Source organism: Zeus faber (genome assembly GCF_960531495.2).
Source record: "Zeus faber genome assembly, chromosome: 20".
NCBI lineage: Eukaryota > Metazoa > Chordata > Actinopteri > Zeiformes > Zeidae > Zeus > Zeus faber.
The window spans coordinates 10,486,045-10,507,058 of record NC_137207.1 but is presented as its reverse complement, the minus strand read 5'-3'; the positions used below and the strand labels follow the sequence as shown (position 1 = coordinate 10,507,058).

The window sequence follows — 21,014 nt, the reverse complement described above, 5'->3', positions numbered from 1 at the left end:
TCTATGTTACAAACGCACATATGATGTACACCTAGGTTACAGCGGCCCTTGCACGCACCTCTCCGCTTCCCGGGGAGTGGGTGGGAATGAAAGAAGTGCCATATCATATCATTCTCCATATTACAAGTCAGTGTACCATCAAATTGATTTTGAAGCTGTTAAGGTAAAAAAGTTACATAGTGTTGCTTTAATGCAGTGTGTTTTAAACACAGGTTATTGTACCCCTAGGGGTACTGCAGGGGGTACTCCGAAAAATGTAAAAAAATGTGTTTAAAAATATTGGTTTTATATAATGTTTTAAAAAAAAAACACATACAATGTACATACAGCACATAATTTATGTAAAACACATATGTTTTTTCTCCCATTGCCATTGAAGGGGGTACTCAGCTGAATAAAGATCTTAGTACACTAATAAAACAAAGTGTAAACCACGGGTTTAATGAACTGGAAATTGATTCATATTCATTCTAGTCGTGTTAGTTACGTTTTACATTTTGCAGATTTTCCATTATTTGGGATGAAACTGCACAAATGAATCGGACTACGAGAATTCCGCCTGATTCTGATTCCCTTTTCATTGTAAGCCCTACGTATAGCTGTAGGAAGCTGCATGTACATGATGTTTGCTTAAAAAAAACCCCACTGTTCTTGCCTTTTACGGAAGCTTACGAAGCGAAGTTCCATAATTTTAGTGGCGATGCCTTTCTGTGGATTACATTTCCGATAGGTTACGATTTCCAAGAAATCCGAAAAAAGCGTTGGCGTCTTTCTGTGACTAATTACAATTTCACGGGTTCTAGTTTTCCGACGCGTTCCTCGTACATCATTCATTCCCACGGTCGGTGTGGACTCGACGTGGTGACGACTTTCTGCGGATTTATGTTTTTTCGTCTCCAAGCTTTTCGATGGGTTACTATTCCATGAAACCAGAAAACGGTTGGGTTTTTACGTGATCATTCACAATTTACAGGACACTATCTTTCAGATTAGTTCCGAGAATATGAAACTTACCACGGGCTCGCCGATTTTGTGTCCTATCTCACACGATGCAAATGGACGTTCGTAGTCACAACCTGCACGTTTATAACAAATTGGGGGATGTTGTCACTCGGCATCTTACCCCACAAACCCTCCCGCTCCACCGCCGAAACATTTCCAACATTGGCGTGTCGGTGATGCAAGACGGTGTGGCTACTTCCTGCCAAAGGTTGTCGGTTTTTCCCTAAACCCTGCGCCGTATGCGGATCGATTTGGATGAAACTTGAACCACGGGATGTCTGCGACGTCCCGGTTCTAACGACACCTCAACAGCACTTTTAGCCTGAAAAGTGCCTGGGAAAATAATAAAAATCCTAACAATAACAATAGGGGGTGGACCCCTCATAATAATAATAATAATTATAATAATAACAATAATAATAATAACATATAAATAATAATCCAAAAATACTACACGTTCATTAAATACGATTTGGTCCGTTTATACAGTTTTTACAGGCGTGCTGGACACTCTGGGCTGTATTTCTAGAACCTAGAATATTTCTAGACCTAAACAAAAGAGAAGACGGTGAAGTAGAAACCCCCACTAGGAAGTGCCACGTCTGAGCGGAGCCGCCTGCAGAGCTGCGTGGACGTGGATGTGGATGGGGGTGGGATGAGACGAGGTGGGAGTGACCGGCGATCCAGAGAGGGAGGAAGGAAACGGGAATCGCAGCCAAACACTCCCGCGGAGCGACGCCGGACCCGAAGGGAAACCCTCCCGGTGGTTGCGTCCGCAGTACCCGGCGGCCGCCTTTTGTTTCCCGTCACGTCCTGGCCGTGGCCGCGGGGCTCTGGGTGCGAGCGGCTGCCGAAATCGCCACACGCGCCGCCCCGGGGAAGCCACCCATGCTCAGCTCGGGGAGAATGGAAGAATTTGTGACCGAGGAAGAGGAGCCCTGGTACGACCAGCAGGACCTGGAGCAGGGTAAGAGCGAGCCCGCGGGCCCTGTCCCCCCCCCCACCCCGCTGCACGCAGCGTCCCCGCGGCATCAGATGCTGTGCAAGCGAAGCTCCCCGTCGGATGGACGCCGTCCATGTCATGCCTGTCGTCCATGTCATCCGTGAGCGGGATGCATGCGGCCCCTGACGACGTGTGCACGCCGCCGTGACAACAATGCACCGTGCGCATGCCAAGAAGGGCCTTGTTGTCGGTGTGGCCGGTGTCAACCTCTCGTGTGGTGGGTTACGGTCAGTGGAGCTGTTGCAATCGGAGTGGATTATCAACCAGATTATGGCAAATCGTGGCAATTAGGCAATGTAAAGAAAACCAAAGAAATTGCCATCAAAATTGGTTACGATGCACATGACCAAACATAGTGCCAAGTCTGAAATGGGTCATTTCCCATTTGCTTTTAATCTATCTTTTGCTACCAGGATCTAATTAGCCTTGCTGCACCCCATAATGTGACATATTTAGTCATGAACTAGATGTAATAAAAACCCAATAAGGCAATTATATATATATATTTTTTTACCAGTAATGTAATACAATGGCATCACTAATAACATTATTGCATTTGGTTAAGTTCATTTTAAGTGATTTACTTTTTTTTGATTAGAAAAGTATGAAATAATTAGCATTAGAAATGGAGAGAAAACGATGGTGTAGAAAATAACACAATCTAAATCAGAATTAAAATAGATAAATATCAGCAAAAAAAGTTGATGTATATGAATAGCTTGTTTTGTTATTGGGATATTGTTGTGGTTTATTCAAGGTTTCGTTTTTCTTGTCATGAGCGCAACAAAACGCCATGGAAGCAGATATTACTGGCTGCGATATTCTTATCCATAGAACCAGCCATGGGATTGCTCAAGAATAGCAATAAAAACAGTAAAAAAAAAAAAAAAAAATAGAACTATAATGTTATAAAATATGAATAAAAAGTCATGAAAATATAACAATCAAATCATCACAATTGATCATAACATCGGAGGCAGTAAAATTTACTGTAGCTGGTACATTTTGTTTCATCTGTCTTGCGCACACACACACACACACACACACACACACACACACACACAGACATATCTCTGTTGTTCACTTCCTCTTTGCATCACTTAGTCCTTCTGTGGTCTCCATTAATCCCATCAACAGTGGTCCATGTGCCAGAGCAACCATTACATGTCTGCCAGTGGAGCCAAAATGGGCTGATGCAGGGATCTTGCTTGGCTCTTGATCTTAAATTCACACACACACACACACACACACACACACACACACACACACACACACACACACACACACACACACACACACACACACAGACTCAAGCCATGATGTGGGTTTACTGTATAAAACAAAAGCTCTTTTAACTCTTATCTGAACCGACGTGCATCTTGAGTGGCACCAAAAGTCGAAACAGTTAGCGGGTGTTTAGTTTTGTCCTTATTCTGTGAAAGATTAACAATACATACAAAACCCTCTGTGCTCCGGGATATGAAGCAGATGTTGAATTTGGAATCTGGGGAGTCCTGTAGAATGATTAGTGGGTGTGGAATTCCCAAGGTTCACATTTCAGCAGTTTGAACCCAAATAGATTAAATGATTAAATGGACGGCAGTGCGCTGAGACAATGCTTCCTCTTATGACCCTATTGTTGAATCGCCGCGGCCGCCGCCTTGCAAGGAATGCCGAAGTGTGTCAACGCCAGATGGTCGCCGTGTCCCGGGGACTTGTGGGGAGTTTTCGGAGCGAGACAAATATTCCACCATCTAAATTATTGGCAATGCAGGAAAAACAAACACAGCGGAGGCCAGAGGCAGCGAGCCGGAGTGCTCTTGTTCTTTCTCGGTCTGAGGGGAGGGTAGGAGAGGGTGGACTTCACAAGTTCTGGTGAATCAGACAGGACAACATCAAGACGGTTGGACATCTGTGCACATCCATGGGTGGCTCTGCCTTCAAATGCATAGGTAGTACACTCTGGTTCCACCCAGTTCCTTAGAAGTTGCAGGAAATGCTCTCGGCTCTCGATTTTTATTTTTTTGTGTTTTTTGTCGGAAACCCACCCTTTTGTCCATTGTGTTCACATGCGTGTTTGCTCGGTCGCCTCGCATGACACACGCGTGCTCACAGACGCTGCGTGTACAGCGGCGTGAGCGCAGGGTGGTACAGAGGACGAGGCCTCGGCTGAGATGATGGAGACAATGGGTGTAGACAATAGAAAGTAGTGATGGCTTGTTTAATCCTGGAGGATAATAGAGCCATCCTCTCCCTCTCTCCCCTTCTTTCTCTCTCCTTCTCCTCTTTTTTTGTCACTGCAGTGTGAGGGATTCACCTCTCCCTTATCTGGTCGACGTTTGGCGTCAGTGGCTGAGAAACGGATCAATAAACCAGTTTAGTCGCGGTACATTTGCGTATTAAATTACTTTATTGGCATATATTTGGCCAACACAACCCCTTCCAAGGTCACTGACTTTCCTCTTTCCAATTTGGAGAGAACTTTTGGGATGAGAGGGACAGACAGTGCTGTCTAATCCGTTGAGGTCATATTTAAACCTTGGGCTTTTTATCTTCATATTTTTGTTTCCCTCATTTATTCTACTGCGTGTTTCCACTTGTTTTCAAGAACGTCTCAAGCTGATTTCTTGTGGTGGAGTTGGAGCCAATTCCACCCCCCCCCACACACACACACACACACACACACTCCCCCCAACCCCGTATCGTTGTCAGTTCATTGCACCTCTGAGGAAGGATCCATTCAGTTGTACCTGGGCCGTTGATGCCCGGGGCCCCGCAGGAATTCATTAAACCCTCAACGCACGGGGCAGGCTGGTGAATTAGTCCGAATGGCGAGGTGGCAACGGTCGGCTTAGCGGGCTCCTCATTAGCCTCATAGAGCGCACACACACACACACACACACACATGGTTCCCACGCAGAAAGCAAACAAGCCTATCCTATCAAAATACTTCAGTTGACATTAAAGGCGTATAAAGTCTTGTTAAGATGTTGACTCCATGCGTTCCGACGTGCCGGCGTTCTTGAGGTCAAAGGTTGATGAACCCCGACCGGGATCTATAGCTCACTGTTTATTCGGGGGGGGGGGGGGGGGGGGGGGGGTCGGCTTCTCCGTTTTTGCGCAGGGGTGAGTTGTTCGTTTTGGCAGAGCCACTTCCGACCGCAGCAGCGCTCCAGCACAATTTGTGGGCGACGGCAGTGACCAGCCGCCGCATGAAAGTAGGCTATCAAATTCTGACGCTGTCCGCACGCCAGGGGAGGAGAGGAGCTGCAGGATGCTGCACGCCGCTGTTTTCACACTCTTGATATAACCTTTCCTGAAATAGAGCGCTAAGACGGAGAGTGATCACAGTGCATACTGCGGCCTTGTTCGCCATGATTGCGACGGTTACCCCTTTTGGGTAATTATGTAAATTCCTCTTATTACTCTCTCATCTCATTTCCCCCCTCCCTCTCTTAAAGTGTTCATCTGTGACATTATTTGGAAAAAATAAATACCATTGTACCATATTTAAGACTTAGCTGGCACATGACACACAGGAACATCAAGGGAATGGAATTCTGGGACTTGGAAGTGTAATCCACCCAACACAGGCGATGTTATGGATTGCCACTTGCCACATTTACATGCAATGCATGTGCAGGCCTGGATTCTCTCTCTAAACTTCCTTCTCCGTCTTTCCCTCCCTCCCATCTCCACTCCCGTCCTTCTAGACCTCCACCTGGCAGCGGAGCTGGGGAAAACTCTGCTGGAGAGGAACAAGGAGCTGGAGGACTCGCTGCAGCAGATGTACATCACCAACGAGGAGCAGGTCCAGGAGATCGAGGTAGAGAGAGAGGGAGGTAAAGAGAGGTAGAGAGAGAGAGAGAGAGAGAGAGAGAGAGAGAGACTCCAAGGTCACAGTGTAAAACGCAGTGTTAAATGCCCCGCCCTGTTCCCTTTCTGCCCTTGAACAGCAAACTGATCTGGGTCATCGGAGCGAGCCCCGATTTAGTTATGAAGTGGAATGAGGATGAATCTGGTGATTTCAGTCAAGGGATTTAGGAAACTCAATAACTTAGCATTTATATTGGGCATTAACTTAAACCAAAGTCGTAATTGAACTGGCACCTGAGGCGGAGCATTTTAATTGAAAGTGAGTAAGTCACTTAACACTTAACAAGTGTTAAGTGACTTACAGCGCAAGCTTCTGTCGGGGTCAAATTTTATTTGCGAAATGCACAATGATACAGCCAGGAGGAGTTGCTGAAATGCTGAACATTACAAAGTTGAAAACAAGTCGTTGAATAGGAATAGAAGTCTGTAAACTGTTGCCGTATTTAGACTTGCACACTTAACGCCTAAAGAGCCTTGATTTTTGGTAGAATTTGTCGTCTTTATTGAAACCATCCCAACTGGTTTGGAGCAGTGGACGGCAGGAGTCCAGAGTTCCCCCGACCTGTCGTCATCGCGGGACTCGTAGCGTGGCATCGTCGTGTCTTTTTCTATGTTTATTGAATCTGTCCTTGTGTGTGTGTGTGTGTGTGTGTGTGCGCTCGCGTGTGCCACAGTACCTGTCGAAGCAGCTGGACGTCCTGCGGGACATGAATGAGCAGCACGCCAAAGTCTACGAGCAGCTGGACGGGACGGCCAGAGAGCTGGAAGTCACCAACCACGCCCTGGTGATAGACAGCAAGACCTCGCAGCAGAAGATAGAGAGGCAAGAGGGATTTTTCCTTCCTTTCCTCTTTCCTTTCCTTTCCTATATCCATCCCCTCACCACTCCTGTGTTACGTCTCTTCCATCCTTCCTCCCTTTTCTGGCTCTCCTTTGGGTCCCTTCTAATCCCCCCCCCCCCCCCCCCCCCCGGTCCCTCCAGGTTGACGGGCACCATCGAGGTTCTACAGAGCAAGGTGGAGTCTCTCTCAGGGCAGGTGGAGCAGCTCCGCTCCATGGAGCAGCTCCGGGTGAAGAGGGAGAAGAGGGAGCGTCGCAAGACCATCCACTCCTTCCCGTGCCTGCGGGAGCTGTGCACAGCGCCCAGGTCAGCGGCCCTGAACCCCACGCGCGGGCCCTTCTGGGGCTTGTTTTCCCCGGGGGGGCCCCGACACGGGTTAACTTTCACTTTCCATCTTTAGTGCAGTGATGGCCAGTGATTGTAAATGTGTTGTGAAGAATTTATTGGTGAGGATTATCAGAATGTGATATTGGTCAAAAAGTCAGTGTCGGACCGATCTCCACATTTTGACACCACTGATGTAATTTATCTGGTAATGTTGCACCTAGAAACTCAGGGGCTGAACTCCCGAAACATTTAAATGTTATAAGTAGTTTCTAACTGACTGTGCCAGTACAAATTTTAAAATGCCTATGTTTTTGGTTGAAGGGTAATTCAAAAGGCATTTGACCCCTAGAACCACCCCCTAAATTCTTAACTAATGTATGGCCATAATGTATAAGCAAATTGAACGACAGTGAATAACGTCAAGAGTTGAAATATGTGTAATGTTTTCTGTGGTAGATATTGCAATCTTTAGTCTCACATGCAACTCCACGGAATAACAGTGTTTTTCATGTTGGTTTCTGGTCCTTTTGAATGTAATGCACCGTGGCAATCAATTAACGTCTTTTGATGCAGGGATAGAATAATTCTGAATAAGGTGTGATATTAATCTAATAAAATGGTTACGTATGGCTTCCAAGGCAGGAGAAGAGGTGGTCGCTGAAAAAAAAGTTGTATCCTCTGGACCAAAATGTAGCATGACAAAAGTTTCTATGTCAGTGATCCACACTAACTGAGATCATTTGCTTTGTCCCTTTTTAAAACGGTAAATCCTTACTGAGGAAAATTACTCAATTACTAAGTTGCATATAGGGAATAAACTAATATTTATTGTACTTTCTGAAAAAAAAATTGTCCATCTGCCTTTTTGTCAGGTACGAGGATGGGTTCGTCGTAGGCAGAGCTGAGAGCTTCACCTTGGATGCCAAGCGCCAGCCGCTGGAGGAGGAGAACGTGCGCCTGCGGGAGGCGGTGTCCGCCCTTCGCTCCGCCGTCCGGGCGGAGCGGGGAAGCAGGGAGGGAGTGGAGAGAGAGTGCCACGTCCTGCTGGGGGAGTTCTCTCGCCTGGAGACCCGGGTGCAGGTAAAGAAGCCTTCTTGAAGTTTGAACTTCAAGAAACCCTCTATGCCCTCCGTGGGAATTGATCAAGTGTTGCTCCCCCCTCACAGGATGCTGAGCGCTGCCAGGCGAGGGTCCGGGAGCTGGAGGTGGAGCTGCTGGAGCTGCAGCAGCTCCGCCGCGCGCGGACGCTCCTCCTGAGCGGCGAGGACGACGGCGGCGTGGCCTTCACGCAAACCCTCCTCAACTGCACCCCGGAGACGGACACCTTCCTGGAAGGGGAGGCGGAGGAGACGGGCGGAGGGGTGAGGGAGGTGGCGGAGGGCGGCGGCGCCGCCGGCAGAGAGGCCCTGCCAACGTCCAGCCCCGTGCGGAAGAGCTGCAGCGACACGGCGCTCAACGCCATCGTGGCCAGGGACGCGTCTGGCCGCCGGCGGGGCAGCTACGCTCTCCACGCCAACAGCGTTAGGAAGAGGGGGATGTCCATCCTCAGGGAGGTGGACGAGCAGTACCACGCCCTGCTGGAGAAGTACGAGGAGCTACTGGGGAAGTGCCGGCGCCACGAGGAGAGCCTCTGCCATGCCGGCGTCCAGACCTCCCGCCCAGTTTCCCGGGACCCGTCCATGAAAGACTGCGCCATGGGCCCCGGCCCGGCGCCCCCTCCGGCGCCCCCCCAGTCGCCCTCCACCCCCGAGGCCATCGAGAGCATCAGCAAACAGGTGGAGGCCGTGGACAAGCGTCTGGAACAGAACACTCCGGAGTACAAGGCCCTGTTTAAAGAGATCTTCTCCCGTATCCAGAAGACCAAGACTGACATCAAAGCCACCAAAGCTGCTAAAGCCGGCAAACCTGGCAAGTCTGGCAAATCCAGCAAACAGTGACTTTAGCCGGAGTCACCGTGTGCTTGTTCCGGCGTTCATTTCTAAAGATTGTAAGCGTAGGGTTTAGCTCATCCCCCCCCCCCGCCCCCCCCCCCCCCGCTGGGTGGCAAAGAGGTTCAACGCTGACGTTCATTCAATACATTTTTATTTGTCTAAAATGAAGCTCAGTATGTCGTACAGTGCAAGCGTTACTCTCTCATATTTAGGCAGCGTTCGGACTGCAGGTAAAAGGAGGTTCACCCATTTCCATGACGGACAGGCTTGAAAACAGGACTTCATTTGCATAAACCATTCGTTTTACATAAAGACCCTTTCTGGGAAGAGCTTAGAGCCCTCTTAAAAAAAAAATGAACGAGATATCGAACATTCGATCAAAATCGAGCATTAAAGCCAAGCGGTCTGACCATAACCGGAGATTTGACTCCGCGCTTATTAGCGAGCGTTCGAAAATAACACGCACTCCCCCGCACCATCGTGTCTATCTTATAAAGCAGCGGCTTCCTACTCGAGAAAACCAGTAGCGCTTTCACCTTTTAAGATACAACAACAACAACAACAACAAAAACAGGAATGTATTATGCAATGGATGGCAACGTGCCTCTCGCTAGATGTTCAAGCTGGAATACTCGAGGAAAAACGTGTCTCTTACGCGTAAACAAGAGGATTTCCTCATGCGACGCTTACGACGATAGTAATTAACTCAGAGGGCACTCGTCTTCAACAGGTATATCACTATATAAACTATACTTAAAAGTGACCGCAAGCCTTTTTGCCCGCAGCACACTGCTACGACCGCGCACCGCTCTGTGTGTGTGACCTTAATACTGTACTTTATATTCGGGGGGGGGGGGGGGGGGGGGGGGCGGCGCGGCGTCCCGCTTGTCCAGAGATGTGACCACTAACGTGCTTTCCGTCGGGGGGTTGAGCTCTCGCTTGTCATCGGAGGTCGAGATAAAGTGTTTAGAGCCAGCTTTGCTATTTACGCAGTTCTAAGGTTGGATTAAAAAAAAAAAAAAAAAAAAAAAGCGTATTTTTTGTAATTTATATTTTTACTGTGAATTCCTCGCCGTGGGTAATTGCTTTAAATGGGAACAATAAGAATGTTGCTGACGTCCCCTTGGAGATAGTGGAACGATCGCGATGCGTTCGGAACGGTCAGACGGTTCGTGTGGGGTCAAAAAAGGATGGACCGTGGAGGGCGAAGAGCTCCGCTGCACGTTTTATTTTAGGTTTTTGCTTTAATCGCGCCGTGCCGGCTCTCGAATGTGTCCCGGGGCTTATTTTCTTAGTCTTTTGAGGATCGTCAAGGGTTATGTACAAGAACGTCTTTCCTTTTGCACTTGAAAATGTGTGACGCCTCATCTTGTCCATAGTGAGCATAGCCCCGATGTCGATGTGTGTGAATGCTTCATGATAATGTTTTCGACTGATTGCTTTCATGCCTGTGTGTTAACGCCACTAACATGTCACTAACATTGAAAATAAATGATTTAATTTCGTAATTTGGTAGAAAAACAAACAAAAATCAAATAGTTAACAGGATATATTGGCATTGCAGTTAGCCAGGGGTTGCTCCACGCTGTCGCCGAGTAATCGCTTGTGTTGTATTTGAATGGAATGAAATGAAATAAAATAATAGGAAGTGGTTGAAAACCTGCACACCAGTTTCATTTATTTCAATGAATGAACGCACCAGCTTCCCAATCTCCTTGAAAAACAGTGGTAAAATAAAGAATTTAAAACCTGAGCTATCCTTTTAACAATATTTTCCATCAACAACAAAGCAAAGCACTTTAAATATTTAGCAAAAGGATCTCAATATTTATACATGTAGTATTTTTCAATTTCATTTCAATTATTCAAAGGGTTTTATTGCCCTGGGAAACAAGAAAAAAAATGAACATTGCCGTTAAAGAAAAGTGATGTATTTATGTGAGTGAAAATAACCTATGTCTATTTAGATGATCTATTTCGATGCCTTCTTTAGTTATAGTGACAAAGGTTCCTTCAGGCCGACCGCGTGGCCTAATGGATAAGGCGTCTGACTTCGGATCAGAAGATTGAGGGTTCGAGTCCCTTCGTGGTCGTATTTTGATGGCGACTTCTCTTTATATTTTACGATTGTTAGGGTTGGCGCCTGTTTTTTTTTTTTTTTTTCTTTTCTTCTTCTTCCACAGACAATTCGCATAGAAAAGCTGAGAAGTCTAAACAAAAAAAAGATCGAAAAATAAAGAAATGTGATCGTTTGCACGGGACACATTACATTTAAAAGCCTCTGACGAGGCCAGGGTGGCTGCGGACACCGCGCTGCACGCACAACGCGATAGAACCCACCACACGCAAGGTAACACCCTGCGTTGAGTAAATGTAGTTACATTACATATAGGATCGTACGCTCAGGCCTCACATAGAGCAGAGTGGCGCAGCGGAAGCGTGCTGGGCCCATAACCCAGAGGTCGATGGATCGAAACCATCCTCTGCTATCTTTTTTTTTTTTTTTTCCTCCTTTTCCTTTCAGATAACGTGTCGCACTTCCAACAGTTAAAGATCGTAATTTTAACCGCAAGCAATAACTGCAACATGCTTTACAAACAACCTCCCCCGATGAACTGCTGTCACGTCACAGCGACCGGCGCTCTCACCCGGGGCCGGCGCCGCCGTCCCCCGGGACGCGACCATGCGCTCGGCGATCCACTCCTCCGGTCTGTTCCAGGAGAGGCGGGACTTTTTAGAACCGAATCGATAGCGATCCAATCGAACTTCAAAACAATCTCTCCGCGGAGGGTCCGGCTGACGTGAGTGTAAACTGAACGAATTACATTACATTACATTTATGGCCGTGTACAACACGACTACCGCGACGTCGCTGTTTCAAAGCCGCGTTGCCGTGCTTGTAATGAATTAATGTATCGTTGCACCTACAGGTTACATCTTATCAAGCGCGTTCATGATCTCGCCCGCTAGCGTCCAACATGTATAATACTGTCTGTAATAGGCAGCGTAGTGCTTGCTTTGCTTGTGCGCCGCATTTGCCCTTTCCTCTACTTGTATTTTGGATAGAAAATACAAAACCTATGTTTGCCCTACCTCCGACGGCGTGGCTGAACGCAGAGTATGGATGAACATCTGGCGACTTCTCTGAACTGCGACGAGGAGTTGAGGAGCACGCTGCACTGTGACGACAAGGAGAAGGTGAGCGCCATTTCTTCTTCAACCTACTCGGAGATACACTTGACTGTTTGGCTCCATGCTGACAACATTGTTCACCCCCCCCCCCCCGATTCAGCTTCGCAGGAAGCTAGCCCAGCTCCAAAGGGAATACCTCAGGACAGTGCAGAGACTAAAGGTAAGACCTGCTCTTTCTGGAGATGTGGTGGAGTCATATCAGCGATGTGCACCAGGCCGTTATATGCATGTGTCTCTGTCAAACTCTCCTCACGCAGCGGGCCGAGCGTTCAGAGGCGGTGCAGAAACACGTGAGGAGTAGAATCACAGAGCAGAACTCTGACATCCGACACCAAAATGGCACGGGGGTTACTTCGGACCTCTGTACCAACACCAGCCCATCCGCGACCTCTCCCTCACCCGACACTCGTCTCGGAGCAGTCCCGGGCCTGCCCCTGGGCCACGCTCAATCTGAAGGTGAAACTGAAGGTAATGTCTAAGTGTAAGTTGCAAAGAGTCCATTGCAAAGGAGTCTTATCCACAGTCACCAATACCCAGATTGGGAAATATTGCATAGTAAATCTAGTAGGTTGTTTTATTACACTATTTTGGAAAAATTGTGTATAGTCCAACTGAAGTTAAATGATATTGTTACGTTAGAACACATCAGACCAAAACTGTCATTGTAAGAAATGTGTGATCATATCGCCTCATCATCAGAATTGCCATTGCAAAATTGTCGACCACATTATGATAATAATAATATTAAAATTTAATGACAAAACAATACCACTTTAAGACAACAAAAATATTCGGTATTGCTCAGTCCTTCCTGTAACACAAAACTGACGTTACACCTCAACTGTGGGTGGCAGATGAGTGCTGTCACCGCTGTTATGTAGTAGTGCACATTCGTGCTCACTATTTGACATGTTTTCACAGGTCATGTGGAGTCTAATGATTGCGGGAAGAGTACAACAGTCCAGTTCCTTCTCCCCTCTGAAGTTGCGCCCCCGCTGTCCCCTACCTCTGGCATCAACCCAGCCCGAGGTCAGAGACCCAGCTCTGCTCTCCGTCTCCGGTCCCGCCGCAGTCGCCTTCAATGGGAGAAGAGGCGGAGCCAGAGTGAGGTAGAGGGGAGCACTGACAACAGCGAGGAAGGACAAGAACTCAACAATAAGATAGACATACGGTTGGGGAAAGAAACGATGGCACAGGCAGAGAAAAGTAAAGAACTGCCGGCCAGTTCAGAATGTGATTCTCCCTCCCTGTTGTCAACTCATTGGGACCCAGAAGGACACACCGGAGAAACAAGTGATGAGAAATGGGAAGAGAAGGGACAAGAGAGAAGGGAAAATGATTTTAACGGAGAACGTGGCCAGGGATCTGAGTCGCCGTCTCTGCTGCTGAAACATTGGAGCCAGGCTCTGACCACCGAAGGAAGAAACCGAGATGACGCACAGATCGGTAAAGGAAAAGTAGCAGCGGGAGGATTAGTGACAGAAGAGGATGCTGAGAATACCACTGAAGAACACAGACGGGAAACGTCCGGAGCCACCAGCGATAAAAACCGTGCGCAAAACGCAATAGAGGAATTGAGGGGAAAAAATGGACATATAACTGTGGGAGTGAAAGTACAGAAGAATCAAGAAAGCTCTGAGACGGCGGCGGGACGGTGTGAGGGGGAGGGCGAAGGAGCTGGCCTCAGAGCCTCCTCTTGCACCCTGGTGGAGGGGTTACTTTTTCCAGCGGAATACTACGTCCGGACCACCAGGCGCATGACGTCTTCACAGAGCCAGCCAGACATGCAGGCCGTCATATTGTCCCAACTTGCTGGGGGCCATCAACGAAGAGGCAGAGGCAGAGGTAGAGGCAGAGGCAGGGGGCACATAGACGTCGGGCGCATGAACGTTGACGAAATTTCAGATTCGTTGCACACAGCTACAAGTACATTTTCTCCAGGATCGTCACATACACACACTCTCACGCCCGCTCAACGCTCCATTCAGAACCAGAGCTCCGGCGCGACGGAAAGCTTCACCGACCAGACCAACGGGGATGCTTGTTTATCCTCTCGGGCTCACAGTGCTAGATGGGCGAGAGGCAGGAAAAGGAAGAGGGGTGGAGGGAGGGGGAAGGGGCAGAGGTTTGGAGGCTCTCTTAGCTCGGACACCAGCGAGCCGGGCCAAGAGCAGGCCAGAAGACTCGTCTCTGCGTCCTCTTCTCTCCCCACATCCGATGGTCCAGAGCACTCCCTTGTCTCTGAAGGACCAGCTGCAGCTTCAGACCTCTGCAGGCCTCCGTCGGCTCACACCCCAAAACTCTTCCCTGCGACTGGATGTCCAGAGAAGGTCTATCCCATCTTCAGAGGGAGCAGCTCTGGGACACAGACAGTTTGTATGTGTTGGATTTTTGTCTTTGTGGCGAAAATTGGTGGGAGATGAGGCTTATGGGCATGCTTGCAGATACAGTGGACAGCAATATGACACTAAACACTGGAAATTACAAGTATTTTTCCACATCATTAAGCATCCACATGAATGTTTGATGTAAGGGCTCGAGGTGCTGCAAATGGGAAAAGTAGAAGTTTAAAATATGGAATCTAGGGACATCTACTGTTTGCCTTAATTTATTTATCATAAGGCAAGATTTAATACAACTTTCAAGCTCTATAACACAAATCCATCTCGAGAGTTATAGCGCATGAAGTCAAGTCCGTCTAACAACCTGCCGAGTAGAAGATTTTATTAAAGGAGTTGTTCTTGTCTTCATTACCTCACAATCTCTTCCTTTTTCTCCCCTTCTTTTTTCTCCATGTAGCGGGCTGGCGGTCACTCCTCCTGCCCTCCTCTCCCTCACCCAGCCCTCTCCTCCCTGCCCTCCCTCTGGCCTGTGGCGCAGCGGTTAGAGGGCTGATGCCCTTTCACTTCCAACAGGACTTCCATCTCCCCGATGAACAGTTTGCTTCCCTCAAGCTACACAAGCTGCGGCAGGTCATCGCCGCGACGACAGCGGAGCCTTTCGCTTACAGCACCCGCAGCAGCAGTCGCCATGCCTACCTTCTGCACAGCAGCAATGACCGAGTGACGCCTCTCCCACTTCCGCTTAGCCCCACTCCCCCCATCTCAAAGTCCCCACATCACAGTGCAGAGAGCCCGGCCACATGGCCCACGGAGCCGCCGGGCCCCTCCAAAGGGTCTCCAACAACCTGCGTGGGCACACTGACCTCCGTGGAACACAGTGAAGCGGGCTTAACAGACCGGCTGCCAGAAAACGCTCATGCAGATTCCAGGGCTCATACTAGTCCAGCAGAACTCGCGCACTTGGCTATACAACCTAACACGGACAGTTTGGCTCAGTATCAGTTTAGAGGTCTAATGAAAGAGTCCTTGTACAGGAGCTCGACAGAACGAGAGAAGGTCCAACTGTCGGATGTGGTCCAACTATCAGAGGAGCAGCGCCTTACTGAGCGGCAAAAAGAGGAAAAGGGCAACAGTGAACATTTTTCCAACACTGATGGCCGTGCAGAGGAAGCGCTTGAGGGCTCTCGTGTGCGAGAGGAGCGTGGCATTGAGAAGCCAAATGATAATCGTTTGGGGAAAGACTCATCCAAGTTGTCCACGCCTCCTACAGACAGCTTCACAGTCAGTCCTCCCAAGGGTCCCTTACACCCGGGGGCCTCCGCCCAGCTGCTCCTCAGCCCGTCGCTGGCCTCGCCCCCCTGCCCCGTCCAGCTGACCCCCCACCTGCCGCTTTCTGCTGCGCCGCCCAGCCCCCCCTTACCGTCCCTGGGAACGACCCCTCATCCCCTCGCCTCTTGTACGCCCCTAACCCTATCTCCCTCCGCCCCCACGCTCACGGTGCCTCCATGTGGGAGCCCGTCCACCGCGGCTCTCTCCCCTCCGCCCCTCTCTCCCTGTCCCATCCTCGCGTCTCCCTCCCCTGTCTCCGCCTCCTGTCGGAGCGGGGCGCCGTGTAATCCACCAACAGCTGCCGATCAGTACCGGGGGGTCGTAGTTGATATGGGCCCCCCTGTCCACCTCGATGTTCCCCGGGATTTGCCCGGCCTCCTGCAGACATCTCCGGGTGCCTCGAATGGAGGAGAAGGAAAAGACGAGGAAACAGAGGAGAATGTAGATGGATGTGCAGTTTGGTGCACACACACATTGATGGTAAATAGAATTTCACTTTTAGGTGTTTATTGCTCGGGCTGCGTTCTGGACAGTATCTCCTGACACCAGTGAATATTGATTCAATCTCATTCTATGATGATTGCTAAAGATAGGATTCTGTGTCCATATGTGGGAGACTCTCCCTACAGATACGGCTTCAGGGAGGGAGACTGAGACCTTCGGGCAGTGGGGTGCTGACGCCACAGGGTTTTTGTTAAAACTAACAAACCACACTCACGGGCCAAAACGTTAACATAAAGCGTTGTCATTAAGCAGCCTTGCGATCTGGGACGCAGGGACACATCTCCTGCGCCACGCGATCCCCACTGCAAACTAAACCAAAACGCCACCAAAGAAAACTCCCCCAGCATCATCTGACCAATCAGCGCTGATGAGGCTGATTAGGTGGAGCGGGAAACAGCTGCGCCACAGAGGGAAGAACCAAGCACCGTCACCTACAGACCCGCGACTTAACCACGCCCCCTCGTCTGCCACCCCATATATTGACATTTTATACATGATAGTTGGTGCCGTACTTTCAGTTTATCCGACGTGCAATACAAAAATATTTCATGGAACTAATTCAGTCTAATGCAGAAATTAAATATTTCAATTTATTTATGACCTGTGGTATTTCATTTAAGCAGAAAGTGGTTGCATAATTTCAAAGTATGGAGATTCAGAGTATTGGACTATAGATATATATAGATATTTTTTTTTTTGACAGAGCCCTAGTTATTGCAATACCGATAGTTATGAGAAAAACAACAAAAATACACATGTAGCCACGTGCATCTTTATGGGATATGTGTATTTGAATAAAGTAGATGGAGTTACATTGGACAGCAAGGTTTCCAAAAAAATAAAAGCCCAAACCCCAAATTTGTAACGCTAGACGCTGTCCCAGTTAAGTCATCAGTCCAAGCAATGATCAACTGCTTTGAAAGGATCCTGCTTAATTGAAAAGTCTGACTATTAACTAGGACTTATGTCGCTCCATCCTCATGTCCAGGCCCCAGCCGGAGGTGCCCTGGTGGATGCCTGCTGCGTGTCAGGACCTTCAGGAGGTGTGTGTGTGGCCGCAGCGGGGAAGTGGGCCGTGTGTGTGTGGGAGCAGACCTCGACATCTGACTGGAGCAACATATACACATGGAACTTCAGTGAGGTAATTGTGTGTGGATTTGTATATGCACATTTAAGGTGAAGGACTCATCAAAATCAATCAAATCCTTCCCAAAGTATTAGAGTTTTAATCGCCTGAATCGAGCATTTCATCACATCAGCGCCTTGTCGGCATCAACAATGCAGCTGGCCTCGGTGTGCCAGGCCAAAACATTATACTTTTAAATGTTCATTCAAGAAGAAAAAAATAACGGAAGATGGCCGTTGATAGAACACACGGAGATTCGGCTCAAGACATTATTGTGGGATGCTCTAACAACCAGGACACCATTCTGCCACTCAATATTTCATCCACGTTGTTTATTTTACAGCCAGTCATCAGTGTGTTTCCTGTCCCGGACGCCAGCGGGCTGCTGTGTGTGTCTCTGGGTCAACTGGAGATCAGAGAAGTCAGGTAACACCTGCCGAGCAAGTTTTCAGATGTTTAAATCGTGTATGTAATAAACGGTGGCATCCTCAGAGGTGTGTGTGTGTGTGTGTGTGTGTGTTTGTAGGATGCTGTCCTGCTCCAGCTTCTCGGAGGTGCTGCTGTGTCAGGGGGTGGTCCAAGCGGTTGTGGGCGTGGCCAGATCCAGAGTGGTGAGCTCCTCCCACACGGCGACTATTTCCACACTCCAGCTCTTCACGTTCTCTGAGAGCTGCAGGTAATGCGGATGGCATTGTACGCTTGAGTGTTTTCTCTCCATCGCTCTTAATAGCGCAAAGAAAGATAACCCTCTCCTCCTCTCAGTGCTCCGGCCCCTCGGCCTCTCGCCTCTGCTGGAGTGTGTGTCGGGGCCCTCGCTGCCGTGGACGAGCTGTCGGACGCTCTGCTCGGATCAGCTCAGGGTGGACGGCTCTTTCTCTGGTCAGTGATCTTGGCGGAGGGTCGGGTCGTCCAAACGTGTATCACATTCACACAATAAAGTATCACTCTCATAATGAATAATAGAAATAACAGCAGTTGTCATACAAATTAAATTATTTTTGTAAGTTTTATGTTACTATCATCATATAATCTTATAGCTTTAGAAGAAGAGCTCTCTATTGACGTCGATCATTGGAACGTAACCACTTGAGACAGTTCATTTGTCTGAAACATGTACAATTTGCACTATTAGTTTTCTAATTTGCCATTTATTGCAAAATGTCTAATATGGGCGTCACATTACCCTCCACTGTTAGATGGGAACATGATTGTGGAATCGGAGGTTTCCGAAAATGATTGCAATCTACTAAAATAATTGCGATTATAGAACAATCCATCAATCAAAATGTAAATGTCCAAGTAGAGACGGCTGTACGATACGGCTGTACGATACGTACATAAAACACATTCTAATATACACTAAAACGCATAAAATGGCCCAGACAATATGAAGTGTTAAAAAGAATAACAATGCTTAAAACTAAGTAAAAAAAAAACAAAAAAAAAAACTGCTGTTGGGGACAAATACATTTTTTGATCCGTATCATTTCAGCCAACTGAGAGGATTTACATCCGCCTTCCTCTGGTTTAACTTCCGGCGGTACAGAGGGTTTGGGTTTAAAAGCGTCGTGACCCATCGTTCACAAGCTCTGCTGCTGTTTCTCATCGAATCGTTTTTTTTATCCCCCCCCCCGCCCGCGTTGCTCGTTTCTCAGGAACCTGAGAACTGCACAGCTGTTGAGGACGATCGCCTTGGGTGAAGGTCTATCCCACACCGCCTGTCTCAGGGGGTATTCCTGCTCTGTAAGTCTGCATGTGCACCTCACAGTACGTCAGTGATTATGGGGGGCGTCACGAGACATGTTTCCTAATAGTCAAATATTGGTTCTAAAATCCATGAGTGTTCGTTCAAATATAATAAAAAAAAATAATAACCCATGACGATATGTTACAATGTATTGTGCTGTATGCCCTAAAAATCTCTACCTACCATGACAAAAGAACCAACTTAAACAAAAATGACCGATGGCCACTTATAAATACATTAAGAAAAAAAAAGGTGTCGCGTCTTAAATTGGGGGTATTGAAGGTATCATATTTGATTTTGGGGTCTGTGAGGAAAAGACATTGGGAACCCCTGGTTTATATCATATCTGGGTCAGTGTTCAAGGTCCATAACTTTAATTTTTGTGTTGTTTGTGTGCAGGGGGTTTTATTGGTGCTGCTGCAGCACCAGTTCCTCTGCTCCCTGGGGGAGGCGGAAGACGCACAAAAAGACCAGAGGGCCGGCGAAGGGTTTTGTCCGGACGAGGAGGCGCAAAAGAGGACGACGCTCTTCTCCTTGGTCGCCATCAATCCTCTCTGCGGCAAATCCGTCGTGGCGACTCGGCTGTCTCAGCCCGACGCCTGGTCTGGCAGGTGAGAGGCTCAGGACGTCCCGCCTCTGGTGTGTCTCCCCCAAAGTGGGTACCCGTCTGACCCTCACCCCCCCTCCTGTCCCCCCCCGCAGGCTCTGCGAGGCAGACGTGCTGGGCTCCAGCCTGGTGGGCCTGAGCCAGAGCGGAAGTGTGTTCGTATGGGAGCTCGGGGGCCGCGGGGGCTCCAGTGTGGTCTGGGCGCTGGAGACGGAGGGTCTGCAGCTGGCGCGCTGGGGGGCGGTGGACGTCCTGGTGACCGGACATCAGAACGGGGACCTCACGCTCTACCGTTTACCACGCCAACCGAAATGCTCCCCCTCCGAAATCTCAACCTGTGTAAGAATCGTAGGCAAAGAGCTTTCGGCGACAGAGAAAGTTTGATCCGTTGTGGTTTTCTCACATTGTTCGAAGCCGTCGCACTGGAATTCACCTCATTGTCTCAGCCCGCGACCACTTTTACACCAAGTCGGTTGGACTACAATTCTACTGCTGCTGAACTGTTCAATTCTCAAAAACGGCTTATCTTTGTTAAAAGAAACTATCAAAAACTATTTTAAAGTTTGTTTTAATTTTTTATATCAAGCTTTCGTGCAATCTGAATGTATCTTATGACAAGGATTCAGTCATTTAATAAAGTGAGTAGTTCTATAATGTTTCACCGGGAGAACTCAATTCAAACAAAATGATCCTCCGGCACTGGATCTGCTTTCGGCCTTTCGTTACTGCATGTGTTTGCGGTGTGTTGTGTGTGCCTGTTTTTTTTTTTTTTTTTTTTTTTTTTTTATATTGAAAAAGCACACTGCTGGCTGACCGCGATGTAGTTGTATTTGATTCTGAGAAATCAGTCAGTTCCTTGTTAAATTCCCCATAGATCGCAAGGAATAAGTGGCGATAAACCCCCGAAAGCGTCGCTTGTCTAGGTGCCAACTTGCCGTCGGAGCAGAAAGGGTTCACGTCACGTCACCTGGAGCTAAGTGACGTCAGGATATGATGGTGGATTTCTGTGCGTGCTCTGGAAATGTAATGGATCGACCGGTCAGTGGAAGACAGAGTGCTGCGGGATCAATACAGAATGAAACACTTCTTTCGCATCCACAGAGCAGGAATTACTGATGGAAAAATTAGGACTATAAACACATTATCGCTTAATGATGTTATTTGCAAACGGCGAGAAGGCACAATAC

The 21,014-nt window shown here is 48.3% G+C and overlaps 2 protein-coding genes across 2 annotated transcripts; both read left to right on the top strand.

The window, feature by feature from the left end:
* Nucleotides 1-1,712: 1,712 nt before the first annotated feature.
* On the top strand, nucleotides 1,713-9,803 carry LOC307245467 (cerebellar degeneration-related protein 2-like). The gene is made up of 6 exons (XM_080021048.1): nucleotides 1,713-1,969; nucleotides 5,719-5,831; nucleotides 6,556-6,704; nucleotides 6,864-7,028; nucleotides 7,922-8,129; nucleotides 8,216-9,803. The coding sequence occupies exons 1-6, from the start codon at nucleotides 1,891-1,893 to the stop codon at nucleotides 8,984-8,986; spliced, it is 1,485 nt and encodes a 494-aa protein (XP_079877174.1). The 5' UTR covers nucleotides 1,713-1,890; the 3' UTR covers nucleotides 8,987-9,803.
* Nucleotides 9,804-11,754: 1,951 nt separating this feature from the next.
* palb2 (partner and localizer of BRCA2) lies at nucleotides 11,755-20,344 on the top strand. The gene is made up of 13 exons (XM_080020908.1): nucleotides 11,755-11,781; nucleotides 12,047-12,178; nucleotides 12,273-12,332; nucleotides 12,430-12,640; nucleotides 13,094-14,548; nucleotides 14,972-16,284; nucleotides 17,336-17,488; nucleotides 17,817-17,899; nucleotides 18,000-18,149; nucleotides 18,236-18,352; nucleotides 19,129-19,216; nucleotides 19,620-19,831; nucleotides 19,923-20,344. The coding sequence occupies exons 2-13, from the start codon at nucleotides 12,101-12,103 to the stop codon at nucleotides 20,209-20,211; spliced, it is 4,209 nt and encodes a 1,402-aa protein (XP_079877034.1). The 5' UTR covers nucleotides 11,755-11,781; nucleotides 12,047-12,100; the 3' UTR covers nucleotides 20,212-20,344.
* The last annotated feature ends 670 nt before the right edge of the window (nucleotides 20,345-21,014 follow it).

Bases quoted from the DNA above. Each gene is read 5' to 3' on its own strand.
- LOC307245467 (XM_080021048.1), top strand. From the start codon at position 1,891: ATGCTCAGCTCGGGGAGAATGGAAGAATTTGTGACCGAGGAAGAGGAG. The intron at 5,832-6,555 runs GTAGAGAGAGAG...CGTGTGCCACAG, and splicing joins AGCAGGTCCAGGAGATCGAG to TACCTGTCGAAGCAGCTGGA. The intron at 6,705-6,863 runs GCAAGAGGGATT...CGGTCCCTCCAG, and splicing joins TCGCAGCAGAAGATAGAGAG to GTTGACGGGCACCATCGAGG.
- palb2 (XM_080020908.1), top strand. From the start codon at position 12,101: ATGGATGAACATCTGGCGACTTCTCTGAACTGCGACGAGGAGTTGAGG. The intron at 12,179-12,272 runs GTGAGCGCCATT...CCCCCGATTCAG, and splicing joins ACTGTGACGACAAGGAGAAG to CTTCGCAGGAAGCTAGCCCA. The intron at 14,549-14,971 runs GTATGTGTTGGA...TTCTCCATGTAG, and splicing joins CTCTGGGACACAGACAGTTT to CGGGCTGGCGGTCACTCCTC.